Genomic DNA, 13,890 nt, shown 5'->3' with positions numbered 1-13,890 from the left:
AATCATCTTAATGTCTATCGCAACGCGGAAATTACTATCGCAATGCGAAATGAAAATTGCAACGAGAGAATCGCAATGCGAAATGAAAATCGCAACGCTAATTTCGCAATGCGAAATGAAAATCGCAACGAGGGAATCGCAATGCGAAATGAAAATCGCAACGCGAATTCGAGTTTCGCGTTGCGATTCTCTCGTTGCGATTTTCATTTCGCATTACGATAGTACTTTTTGCCTTCAACATAATGCAGATTGAAATCAACAAAATCAACCATTACATTTCAATCAATTAAACAAGCACAAATAAGAATTATGTTAACATCAATTAAACAAATCAACTTTTACAAATCACCTTTTACAAATCAATTAAACAATAAAAAAATAAGCAATAATTATTAGAGAAAATAACACTTCTACTATTGAATCAACTTTTGCAGCCATACATCATTTTCACGCAGCTCACTTCTGAGATTAACCTGCATAAACCAAACATTTGCTCAAACAACAATTTCTACACATCTAAAACCTACAAACAGCAAATTATTGAATTCTAGGTACTTAACCAAACATTTTCAAACCACAAGCCTATAAACATACCAATTGTTTATGGACATTTTTATAACGCGGATGCAGGTAGGCAGCGTCTCGTATATATCGATCTAGCCATATAATGTCGAAACCACAAGCCTACTGCAGCTCTATCTATATCGGTGGGAGGTAGATACTTTATACTTCCTGTGATCAAACGGTCCAACGCCAAGCATACGAGAGGACCACAATCCCCTCTGGGTCCTTTCGATTGTTGTGGTGCGGTCTCGTCTCTGCTAACTGTAATATTGAGCTTCTTTGGCTTCTTGTTTCCAGAACGAGTCCAATAATTTATCGCATCCAAGTATTTAGCCAAATAAGAGCTCCATCCCTTAATAATATCTCTTAAATCAGCCAATGATATGTAATTTATCATGCTGTCATATACTATTGCCTTAAGGGATGGGATCTGAAGCTCGACGAGAAGCCAATGGTTACGTTCCAAAACAGGGATAAACACCTGCAATCATAAGTGATAATTCATTCATTTGTGCACTTATTTATGAATACCTTTAAACTCAATCTAAAATAAACACTAACCTTATCGACCTCCCACCATGCAGGATAAAGTTTAGCTTGTCCATTGCCCAACGCAAATGATTCATCTCGTTGATTCTTCAAGTGAACGGCGTTAAAAGACGTCGGCATAATTGTATACCGTGTATTTCTTTTATTTTCCTTAAGTTTCCTAATTATTAGAAGACGTGACACCCACACATCGATATGTTGTTTTACAAAAAAAGACATATATTAGTAACTTACATAAATTTACAAAAAAAATAATCAAATGAAAATATAAGAAAAATATAAGACTTACCCCTCCATCGAAATAGCCATTGTCTTCGACCCCTAATAATACGCCCCACCAAGACCGATCAAGCAACAAATAGATATCATCATTGAGCTTGCATATGTCAGTGAAACACCCCTGGCTTCGCTCATGTAGATAAAAATCAACTGCGGTCTTAGCCCAAAGGGTGTTATCCAGAATTGTGTCCGGTAGTTGTTTCCTCTCCTCTTCAGATACCGGTATGGTACTGGCCGGTAACTCATACGAGAGCCAACTTGAATCCATCATGTCCGGTACGTCAGAGGGTTTCTCAAGAATCCTACATATGACGCCATGTGAATCGGGCTCTTGAATGGTGGGAGGGACCTCTTCAACGATGACAGTGGCCTCTTGAACGGTGGGAGGGGACTCTCGAGGAATGATAGGGGCCTCTGCAACGATAGGAGTGGACTCTTGAGGGATGATAGATGAGTCGGGCTTCTTCTTGCAGTGTCTTCGCACTATTGGGGTATACAGAGACTTAATAGCACGTGCACGCCGTCTGATGCGTGAACTCTGTCGTGCAAGAAAAACCCGACGTAAAGCATCCACCTTATCGGTCCGCTAAATAAAAATACAAATATCAGTAAATAAACAGACATGATATTTAAACAGTGAAAACAAAGATAAATATATTTCAAACTTTCAACCAAAAGACAAAACAAAGACAAATACTAACTTCACAGTGTTAAAGTAAAAAGTTTAGCAGTTTTGGCAGCAACCGAATAAATTTACTAAGCAATCTAAGTGAAATGGTTAATTTAAGTGAAATTACGAGTAAATTTATCATCAAGTTAAATATGGAAAATCTTAAACTTACCTCGTTGCGTAGAGTATGAACCTCATTCTGTAACGATACTACCATCTCACGTAGAGCGGCAACCTCACCACGTAAAGTAGACACCTCCACACGCCATGCACCATCGTTATCAAGTAAAGTACCGATCTCCTCACGCAAGGCATTGACCTCATCACGTAACTCCCTTGACTCATCCCGTGGAGGTGGAGAATAGGGAGATAGAAGTCGTGGCATCTTTGCCGGTCGCCTATCATGAGGTGATGGTGGAGAAGAGGCTCGATGATGTGACGGGATAGGTGATGGCTCTCGTTGTAGAGGTGTATAGTCGGGTCGATCAGGTGATGGCTCTAGGTGAGGTGATGGCTCTCGAAGTGGAGGAAGTGGAGGCTGCTCATCATTCGTTCCATCAAGAAAACGCTGACTAGCTTGCCACCAATCAGTGGCAAGCTCAGCCTCCGTGGGTGTCAGTCTCATTAATGGAATGTTGGCCTCCTAAAAATATAAAAACTCAAACAAAGTTAAACGTCTAATATTAATAACTTGTTTATATATGATAGTATTTGTGTTAACTTACATTATTTATTGTCGCATATGGTATTAAGTCTTCCCAATCCAACAGACGTTTCCTCTTCCAGGAAATAGCCCTGGGAATATCATTTGAAGTTTTTATTGCATATGTCTTCATGGCGGGAAAGGCCTCGAATATCCAAATCTACAAACAATATAATAACAAACATTAGTAATTGTTAAATAATTAATTATAATTTTGAAAACATTATATAGAAATTCTTACCTTAAAGGCCCAAACAAAGCCTGACAAAGTGTATTTCGACCCATCGCCCCGCAAACTTTTGCGATCATCAAAGGCAGACGACAACTTAGTCCAGGTAGCTTTCCATATATACGAACCCCACGAAAACAGATTCCATGCATTTAGGTCCTCTACCAATAATATTAGCTCCTGAGGAATAGGTTGTTTGGCCTCTCTGCCTAAAAAGCCGGCATACAAAAGTAGTAGAAGGCATACTCGGACAACATCGACGTCATTCATCCGAGTAAAACCATCTTTCTTATTAAATAATTTCTTCATGTCGTCGACGTGTAAGTTCGGCTTCTCTATTGACTCATCAGGAAAAACCCTGGATAACCATGATGGGCGGGTGATATGACGAGTGTACCGGCCTACATCATCGTGTCCGAATTGTAGACCAGTGATTAAACAGAACTCCTTCCGCCCAAAACAAGTATACGCCGGTGGAAAATGAAACCATATCTCTTCCTCACCACGTTGTATACTGTCGGGTAGATCGCTAGTCATGGTCTGAAGCCACAAATGGGTCAAACTAGCATCTCCACTCGGATGCTGTACTCTCAGCCATGGCCCGAAGCAGGTTTCTTCAAACAATTTTCTTTGTGCAGGTGAAAGCTTCGAAGCAATTGTAGTGGCTAGGCTAACTTTATTCCTTAATGTCAATGAAGCCGAAAAAAATTTCTACAAAAAAACAACAAACATACCAAGTTAGATATACCAAAAATTACACTGTCAAGATATACCAAAAACAAAACAATAAACATAAATAGTAGTTTATTCTTGAAACTAAAATTTGCAACACTGTTTTTATCTTTTGGTTGAAATGAAAATCGCAACGAGATAATAAGAATCGCAACGCGGAAATGACTATCGCAACGAGAGAATCGCAACGCGAAATGACTATCGCGACCAGACAATCGCAACGCGAAATGAAAATCGCAACCGCGAAATAAAAATCGCAACGCGAAATAAAATCGTAATGCGATTTTTGTTTCGCGTTGCGTTTTTTATTTCGCGTTGCAATTATCTCGCTGCGATAGTTATTTCCGCGTTGCGATTTTCATTCTCGAAACTATTCTTCTTCTGCATTACTTCAACCAAAAGACAAAGCAAAGACAAATACTAACTTCACAGGCTAAACAGTTTAGCAGTATTGGCAGCAATCGAATGAATTTAATAAGAAATCTAAGTGAAATGGTTAATCTATTATTGAAATTACCAGTAAACTTATCATCAATCTCAATATGAAAAACCTAAAATAATGTAAAAATTTCAAAATAAAAATAAAAAAACTAACCCTCGGAGGTTGATTTTCCATTTCTGAATGATTGGGAGGGATTTTTTGACTGTGAATGGTTGTGAGGGATTTCGCCGGCGATGGGGACGGAAATCTTCGGAGATGGAGACGGATTTCGCCGTAGAGAGTGAGAGATGGAGATGGGACTGAGTGTTGTGTTTTTGGGTTTGAGGTTATGAGTTGCAATTACTGTGGACGGTTCAGTTTCCGATTTATTAAGAAAAAATTCGTGTTTGGAATTTGAAAAAAAAATACGTGTTAATACGAATGGCGCTATGTAAATCGCGTTGCGAAAGTCAGAATCGCGTTGCGAAAGTCAGTATCTCGTTGCGATTTTGTATTATCGCATTGCGATAGTAAGTATCGCATTGCGATTTTCCCAATTCGCGTTGCGATTTACTTATTCGCATTGCGAATTGGGAAAATCGCAACGACATTGTATACCATCGCAATGCGATTTCCAACTATCGCAACGCGAAATGCAACGCGAATTTGCGATAATGGAGATCGCGTTGCGAATTAGCGATCGCATTGCGATTTTGTTGGTCATTTTGACAAATCCGGAAAAAATTGGTTAAAATCATATATTATATGGGATTTTTGGTCACTGAGGTTATTTTCTCTTTTAAAAATTTCAATAATTATTATCAAAAACAAATATCTGAGAACAATATGTTTAGCAATAAAATAATTTTTATAGTTTATTGGCGTCTTCGAGTCATCAATTCATCCAGTCTGGTCCACCCACACGAAAAGAGATTCAAGATTCGATATCTAAAGTTTCGATTTTGATCTGAATCGAAACAGGCTGATACATGAGTCCCTCCTATTATTCTCTGTGTTTCACATAAATAAGATCTCAACAAGTCTGTTCCTTGATCCATCTTTTTATTTGGATTTGGAGTCAGATGGCTTCTTCCGGGAATCCCAATCTGCAACCCCAAAGCGGCGGCGGAGGGTTCGGTTTGAATAAACTGTTCAAACCCAGTTCCGGTCCTATGCCGCAGCATCTTCAAAACATGAACGTAGTAGCAACTCCTCCAAGTCCCAACACTACCAACCTACTACATCACCTTCTTTCCCGGCCCAATCCTCTGCGCCGCCTCCGTCGCCGTACTTCACGCCTTCCTCCTCTTTCCCTCCACCTACTGGGACGTACCCTTTCCACCACCACTACCTTCCCTACCCTCCTCCCCCTCAGCACCAATACCCCTTGCATCCTAACCCAAATCCACCACAGCCTCATATTAATGGACCCATTCCTTTTCAACCCCAACCCTCAGCACCCGCCACTTCCACTTCAGGAAGCAACGTTTTAATGCCTTTCTCGGTACTCGATCCCAGTCACAAGCTCCTTCACTTCCCGCTTCTGCCCCACCTCTTACTATAGATATCAACCCATCTGCTCCTTCGTCTCCCTCACCTGCGCGACTGTTGAGTAGCAAGGTCCCCAAGGGCAGGCGTCTAAATGGAACCAATCTCGTTTATGATATTAATGTGAGGCTGCCAAGTGAAGTACAGCCCCAACTTGAGGTCACTCCTATTACCAAGTATGCTTCTGATCCCGACCTTGTTCTTGGTAGTCAGATTGCTGTTAATAGGAATTACATTTGCTATGGTCTCAAGTTTGGGAACATTCGTATCCTCAACATCAACACCGCCCTCCGATCCTTGCTTCGTGGTCACACTCAGGTATATCTACTTCGTAGATGCCTCCTTTTCTTCTATCAGGTTTCTATTTTCAACCATCTTATTATCGGCTTAATCCTGTCATTTAATTTGTGTCTACAAATATAGAGAGTAACTGATATGGCTTTTTTTTTTGCCGAGGATGTCCACCTTTTGGCTAGGTAGGCTTGGAATAAATTGACTTCATTTGTGACATCAAAAAGTGCGCATCTTTCATTTTCTGCAGTGCAAGTGTTGATGGCCAGTTTTTTGTATGGAAGATCAATGAAGGCCCTGATGATGAAGATAAGCCGCAAATTTTTGGCAAAGTTGTTATTGCCATTCAGATTGTGGGGCAAGAAGAACCGAAGCATCCACGAGTCTGTTGGCATCCTCACAAACAAGTAATGAAAAATCGGTTTGTATTTTATATTATCAAATAGTAACTGTTATCTGTTATGCCAAGTCTCTGTATTTCTTCTATGGTTTCGCTTTCCCTGTCCATTTGTTTTTATTCCTTGTTGTAAATGTTCAACAAATATTATTAAACAGGAGATCTTGATGGTTGCTATTGGAAATCGTATCCTGAAAATTGATACAATGAAATTCACAAAAATTGAAGGTTTTTCAGCTAAGTAACCTCTTAATTGCACTGTTGATAAGCTTATTGATGGAGTTCAGTTTGTTGGTAAACATGATGGTGAGATTACAGAATTGTTGATGTGTCAATGGTTGACCACCCGTTTAGCTTCAGCTTCTATGGATGGCACGATTTGTACCGAATCTTTTCCTCATTTCCTGCTTTCGTGGTTTATATTGTTTTTTTATAAGAAGTGGAGGCCTCGTTAAAAACCCCCCTTCATGATTAATGGAACGCCAAAAGGTGCTCCTTAATCAGCGGAAGGAGGAAAAGAGTGCCTCAAAATTCATTAATAACAGAAAGATACATAATGTTTAAAAACAACCAAGATCATCCCCTTACAATGAACAACCCAAATCTGAAAAATAAACAACCTAAACAAAACATTGAAACTAGCCAATACCAGCCTTAGCTAAACCATCAGCTTCAATATTTGTTGTCCTAGCTACCCATCGAATTACGCCCTCCAAAGCTCTTAACCTAACGTCTTTAACAATAGAAACATAAACATTAGGACATCTATCTATATTCTTAACCCACACAACTGTTAATTTACTATCACTTTCAATGATCAAACGTTTCTTAAAACGTTGTCGAAGAGAATCAAAGAAAGTTAAACCCTTCTTAATAGCCTTCAGCTCCAACAAAGTAGGAGGACCTGGGCCAGTAGCCTCTTGGAAAGAACCCAGCACCGAACCAACATCATCTCTTAAGATTCCACCTATTCCACTTTTCTTCCAATCACCACTAACAACTGCATCCACATTCTTGAAATAAACACATCCTTGAACTTAGCTAAGTACCAAGAAGCAAGCCTAAATCTTGCCGTGAAAAAATAAATCAGCTTGATCTAACAATCCCCTTCAAACACAATGGCGCTTCTAAATTTTCAAATTGTCCAAAGAACAACGCCCAATATAAAGGACCAAATAGATGAATAAGACTCCAAATCTTCCCAAGCTTACAAAAAATGTAACCCCCTAGACCCGGCCTATGCGTTTCGACTAAGTCTAGTGGATCACATACATGATTCTTAAAGACATTTTCTGAAACCGTTATCCAATCAATGTAAAACCACATTATTCATGACATGAAATTATAATAAATTATACTATTAAAACTCAACTCTTAAATATAAAACCAATCAGTAATAAATTAATTTAAAACATATCTTAAAAATCAAAACCACGATAAACTGAATAGTAATAGCAAAAGTATCATCATTATAAAATCCAATACTTTAAAATAGATCCATGTCACCAGAATAAAGTCAACTTGCAAGTTTAAAATATTACAATCAGATATACTTCAAGAGATATGTTGATCCTTCAAGTGCTCGAACTGAGGTATCTAACCAACAGTATCTGAAAGGGGAAAAACATTTTCGAAAGGTGAGCTAGGCTCAGTGTGTCCCAACATTACCATAAAATCACAGTAGGTACATTAAACAAATCATAGTCCAGTAAATCTCACAAATTCGTAAAAGAGTTTAACTTTTGAAAATTATAGTTTAAACCCTTTTCTGGTACACCATCAGTAGTTCCCAAAATTATTTTCCATATAGCTTACTTTATGCACATAGCAAAAAGAAAGCCGACTTAAGGATAGGCTATGATGCTTGTATCCTTAAGCCCAAGTCAATAAGTCCATATAGCTTACCCTAAGCACACAGCAAAGGAAAGCCGACCTAATGAAACATCCTGGGGCCCTCAAGAGTCACATTAGGCCCGTTTATTAGCTTGATCAGAGCTATACAATTGTAGTTCAATCCATCCCAAAATCAATATCCATATACCAGTCATCAAAGTTCATAAATCATCAACAATAAATCGGTGTACCAACAATAATAATCCATAGATTTCAATGTACCATATTTCAAAACATATAAAACCATTATGTAGTAAACAGAAACACACCTCGATAATGGGTTCAGATAGTAGATATACTGATTGTTGGTTTCACCACGCTCTGTTACAATTTTCGAACGGGTGAATACTGGTATACGTGGTTTAACTGATCTAGAAGAGCTGGGTCGAGCTGTCGAACGATCAGAAGAGTCTCTTGTACTTTCAAACAATAATAATTAATCAACCCCAAATTTTACTTAATTGTTCAAAGCTAAAATTCTTAAGTATATAAGCATTTTTCGGGTTTGACTATCATTTTAGGGTATTTCGAGTCTGAATTTGGCCAAACGGATTGCGGAATCAGAATCAGGACGTCGAAAAACATAAAGTATGACTTTTCGAAAATTCAAATTCTTGGTCAAAGTCAAAGTCAACCACTTTGACCGTCGATTTGGAGGCCTTCGGGTTCGAATTTGACGAAACGGACTTCGGAAACGGATTCGAGACGTCGAAAACTATCAGAATAGGTATACTCGGAAAAGATTTACGGTCGTTTAAGGGTCGGTCAAAGCCATTTTAAGTTTTGGTAAAAGGAAGTCAACGGTCAACGGTCAACGGTCGGGTCGGGTCAACGGTCAACGGTCGGGTCGGGTTAGTCGGGTCGGGTCAGACCGGTCAAACCGGTTCAGACCGGTCAAAACCGGTTGAAAACCGATTTTTCCAGCAGCTCACTCTCGATTTTGAGCGATTTTGAGATACTTACAACGATCGGTTCAAATTTTTGAACGGAGGAGAGCTCGAATTTCAACTCGACCGAATCTTTGACTGCTCCACCTTCTCACGCGCCGCCATCGACGGTGAACAAGGTTGACACCGGCGAACTCGCAACGACACAAGGAACACGATGGTGCAGGAGGTGTCGTAAACGGAGCAACGATCGGTGGTTAATTTAAGATTTTCCCGACGATAGAGCTAAATAAACGTCGAGACTTTGACTCGAAATTCACGTCGTTTGGCAGCGTTTCGCTATAATTGATTTACTGGGTTTTGTTCACGGGTCGAAGATGAACACGACGGTGGTTTCAATTTTTCGATTGGAGGTCGAACGGCGTCGGAATCGGGCTTGGAAGTAAGGGTACGGGAGGAGGAAAACTTAAGAAATTATCATTTGTGTTTTCTGGTTTTGTGTTTTCTGGTTTAAAACCAGAAAACAAGCTTATAACACCAATTCTGCTGACAGTTTTAGGGGAAATTAAGGGTTTGATCCCTAAATTTCCTTTACTTCGAAAATGGCATACAAGTTTTCATAAATTTTAATTTAGTCACTTAATTTCACCCATTTTCACAATTTACCTTCAATTTCAATTAATACCTTTTTTTTAAATATTCGGGTTGTTACAGAAAACTTTGAGCATTTCCATGTAAAACCGAAGTTCCATAAGAGTAGCCCGCTTGTATTCACAATCCAGATTTACCTTGTGTTTATTCAACCAATCCATCCCAAGAATTAGATCGAACTCCTCTAAAGGAAGTTCCATAAGATCAGCGAGAAAAATTTCTCCCTGAACCTCGAGAGGACAACGCCGAAATACTTTATTCACTAATACCGCTTGTCCTACTGGACTCGTAACTGTAACAGTATTTTCTGTGTTCTCGATCGGAATCTGAAGGTTTCGAGATACTGAGCTCGATACATAGGAGTGAGTGGAGCCATTGTCTAGTAATGCAAAGTATGGGATAGAGTAAATAGTAAATGTACCTGCAATAACTTCAGGCTCATCTCTGTCATCCCGACGTCTAGTGGCATAAACCAAAGCTGGCTGTCTAGCCTCAGAAATTGTTGGCCCTCTATTTTGCTGAGGTTGGGCTCTACTGTCAGTCCTGGACGCTGAACCACGAGCCTTTACTTGGCTACGATCTCTAATTGGAGTCTGTACTGTAGTCTGAGAACGCATAGGAGTCTGAGTAGCGGTCTGCTCAAACGAAGCTAGCTGAGGACAATCTCTCCGAAAATGACCACTAGATCCACACTGATAGCAAAGACCCATCTTCTTACGACACTCTCCTGTGTGTTGTTTACCACAAAACTCACAGAGGAACCCATGATAATACGACGAGGAACCGCCTCGACTGCCAATTAACGGTGAAGATGCTGCAGGCCTAAAACGTGTATTGATTCTCTAAGGGACTGCAGTACGAGTCCTTTTCCCGGACTGTGCTGATGACTCCATCGGGCCTGAAAATTTCTTAGATCGTTCCTATTCAACACGCTCTCTACCAGAAGCTAAAACCTCCACCTCTTCAGCATCTTTGCCTCTGCCCACCAGCACATCAAATATCTCATCCTGATGAGTTACAACTTGTCTACGTAGCTCGTATCTGAGTCCAAGGGTAAATTTAAGACATCGATCTCTCTCAGTAGGTACCATACTGAATCCATACTTCAGCAACTTCAAGAACTCGATCTCATACTTAGAAACAGTCATGTCTCCCTGAACCATGCCTTGAAACTGCTGACGTCTCTGAGCTAAGTAGCACTCTCCCAGAAAACGACTCCGAAAGCGATCCTTAAAGAAATTCCAGGTCAAACGATCGGTAGGAACACTACTGGTCACTGACTCCCACCAAGTGTAGGCATTGCCATCTAACATTGCCACAGTACCCTGATATCTCTTAGTTGAGTCTAAACCCAACTGATCCATGCGTCTCTCTGTATCCTGGAGACAATCCTCAGCTTCAATAGGAGTTCCACCAATCTGTCCCCCAAAAGGTCTAACTCCATTGGCAATCAAAGTCTGCGAAATAAGAACCTCTGATACAACACTAGTAGCTCTGACTGCTCCCTGTATCAACTGCAGAGATTGTCTACCAAAATTCTCATCCAAAGCAATTCCATGTAAAACTTTAGAGTAGCCCGCTTGTATTCACAATCCAGATTTACCTTGTGTTTATTCAACCAAATCATCCCAAGAATTAGATCGAACTCCTCTAAAGGAAGTTCCATAAGATCAGCGAGAAAAATTTCTCCCTGAACCTCGAGAGGACAACGCCGAAATACTTTATTCACTAGTACCGCTTGTCCTACTGGACTCGTAACTGTAACAGTATTTTCTGTGTTCTCGATCGGAATCTGAAGGTTTCGAGATACTGAGCTCGATACATAGGAGTGAGTGGGGCCATTTTCCAGTAATGCAAAGTATGGGATAGAATAAATAGTAAATGTACCTGCAATAACTTCAGGCTCATCTCTGTCATCCCGACGTCTAGTGGCATAAACCAAAGCTGGCTGTCTAGCCTCAGAAACTGTTGGCCCTCTATTTTGCTGAGGTTGGGCTCTACTGTCAGTCCTGGACGCTGAACCACGAGCCTTTACTTGGCTACGATCTCTAATTGGAGTCTGTACTGTAGTCTGAGAACGCACATGAGTCTGAGTAATTGTCTGCTCAAACGAAGCTAGCTGAGGACAATCTCTCCGAAAATGACCACTAGATCCACACTGATAGCAAAGACCCATCTTCTTACGACACTCTCCTGTGTGTTGTTTACCACAAAACTCACAGAGGAACCCATGATAATACGACGAGGAACCGCCTCGACTGCCAGTTAACGGTGAAGATGCTGCAGGCCTGAAACGTGTATTGCTTCTCTGAGGGACTGCAGTACGAGTCCTTTTCTCGGACTGTGCTGATGACTCCATCGGGCTTGAAAATTTCTTAGATCGTTCCTGTTCAACACACTCTCTACCAGAAGCTAAAACCTCCACCTCTTCAGCATCTTTGGCTCTGCCCACCAGCACATCAAATATAAGATCCTGATGGGTTACAACTTGTCTACGCAGCTCGTATCTGAAGTTGAGGGTGTTGTGGACGAAGATAAACTTCAAGTGTTGACTAACTGTCTTGTGGAGTGGTACAAGAACTCTATCAAAATTGGTATTCTTGCTAACCAAATACAAGCCAAAAGACTAGCTGGTTTCACGCTAATGAGAGCTGCTGGAAATGTAGTTCTAATGGTTTTTGAAGACTTTGATTCGTTGAGAAGCATGAAGGATGACAAGTTAGAGACTCTTGCAGAATGGTTTTCCAGAGTGGAAACTTGGTCAGAGAGTCTTGTAGTGGAGTGCCGGTTTGTGTGGTTAGTTTGCGAAGGTATTCCTTTTCACGCTTGGAATTTGGATACCTTCAAAAACATTGCATCTAAGTGGGGCAAGTTAATAGCAATTGACAACAGTTGTGAGTTCCCTTCGTCTTTTGATCGGGCTAAAATTCAAATACTCACAAATGCTAAAGGGAGAATTGATGAGTTGTTGGAGTTGAAGGTCGGGGATAATTTATTCAAAATCTTGGTGCATGAAGTTGATCATTCCTTCAAACCTAACTCTTGGGTCCCTGAAGATTGCGATATTTCTTTAGAACTTGTTCCTCCAATTGGATCGTGACTGTTCGGCAATTGTTTTCAGGGGCGTTTTTTAGTTTGTGGTTGTAATTGTTGGTTTTTATTTTGCTATGTTATCTTATATCTTGAGGTGTATTTTAGAAATAGGGTTATTGTCTTAGGGGTTTTTTGTTTGAAGATGTAATATTTTTAGGTGATATGGTTTGTAATGGTGTATATTCCCATATGAGGGGTCGGGTTACCACTTGGTCTTCTATTTAATAAAATATGAGGCACTCTTTTCTTCCTTCCAAAGTTCTTCGACATACTTCTGAGTATGTGGAAGAATACGAAGGGAGTTTTTAATGAGACCTCCAATTTCTATCAAAAAAATAATCTAGTTTCCAGATTGTATTTGCTACAAACCATCTTCTTCCAAACGAACTCCTTATCATTAGCGAACCTCCAAGACCATTTTCCTAATAGAGCTTTATTTATGAAATTGAGGTCCAACACACCCATACCACCATTATTTTTGGCTTTACACTATGTCGACCAGTTGACCCAATGAATCTTATTCAACTTTATACCTCCTCCCCCATAAAAACTTTACCATGATGGAATTGAGTTTTAAATTCACAGAGGAAGGAATCTTAAATAAAGACAAATAATAAATAAGTAGATAGTGAGCACAATACTGCCTTCAACAAGACCAATCTCCCTGTCAAAGAAAGGGTAGTTGCCTTCCAACCGGCCAGCTTCTTGTAAAATTTTTGAACAACCGGATCCCAAAGAACTATAGAATTTTTGTTAGCACCAAGTGGCAGCCCAAGATAATCAGAAGCGAATCTTCCAACTGAGCAATCGATAGCCCCCGCCCACTCCTTAACCTCATCTTCACTAGTGTTGATGGAAAATAATTTACTTTTATTGAGGTTCAATTGAAGACCAGACATTACTTCAAAAACTCATAAAACTCTCTTTACATTTAAAATTTGCGTCTTTTTGAGGCATTACATAAAATGATGAGATCATCTGCA

The 13,890-nt window shown here is 40.0% G+C and overlaps 2 protein-coding genes across 3 annotated transcripts; one reads left to right on the top strand and one right to left on the bottom strand.

Moving 5' to 3' along the window:
• Nucleotides 1–5,159: 5,159 nt before the first annotated feature.
• LOC120145833 (enhancer of mRNA-decapping protein 4-like) lies at nt 5,160–6,700 on the top strand. Of its 2 annotated transcripts, none has more exons than XM_039159559.1 (3): nt 5,160–6,013; nt 6,237–6,393; nt 6,542–6,700. In XM_039159559.1, the coding sequence occupies exons 1-3, from the start codon at nt 5,874–5,876 to the stop codon at nt 6,626–6,628; spliced, it is 384 nt and encodes a 127-aa protein (XP_039015490.1). In that variant the 5' UTR covers nt 5,160–5,873; the 3' UTR covers nt 6,629–6,700. The 2 variants fall into 2 exon arrangements, with proteins under 2 accessions (XP_039015490.1, XP_039015491.1); XM_039159560.1 differs by lacking the exon at nt 5,160–6,013 and adding an exon at nt 6,116–6,171.
• Nucleotides 6,701–7,021: 321 nt separating this feature from the next.
• LOC120145964 lies at nt 7,022–13,806 on the bottom strand. Its single transcript, XM_039159651.1, has 2 exons — nt 13,549–13,806; nt 7,022–7,396 (listed from the first exon to the last, which is right to left on the bottom strand). The coding sequence occupies exons 1-2, from the start codon at nt 13,804–13,806 to the stop codon at nt 7,022–7,024; spliced, it is 633 nt and encodes a 210-aa protein (XP_039015582.1).
• Nucleotides 13,807–13,890: the final 84 nt, after the last annotated feature.

This window comes from Hibiscus syriacus, unplaced genomic scaffold (assembly GCF_006381635.1).
Source record: "Hibiscus syriacus cultivar Baekdansim isolate YM2019G1 unplaced genomic scaffold, ASM638163v2 tig00110895_pilon, whole genome shotgun sequence".
In the NCBI taxonomy this organism is placed as follows: domain Eukaryota; kingdom Viridiplantae; phylum Streptophyta; class Magnoliopsida; order Malvales; family Malvaceae; genus Hibiscus; species Hibiscus syriacus.
This window is presented reverse-complemented; position numbering and strand designations above follow the sequence as displayed.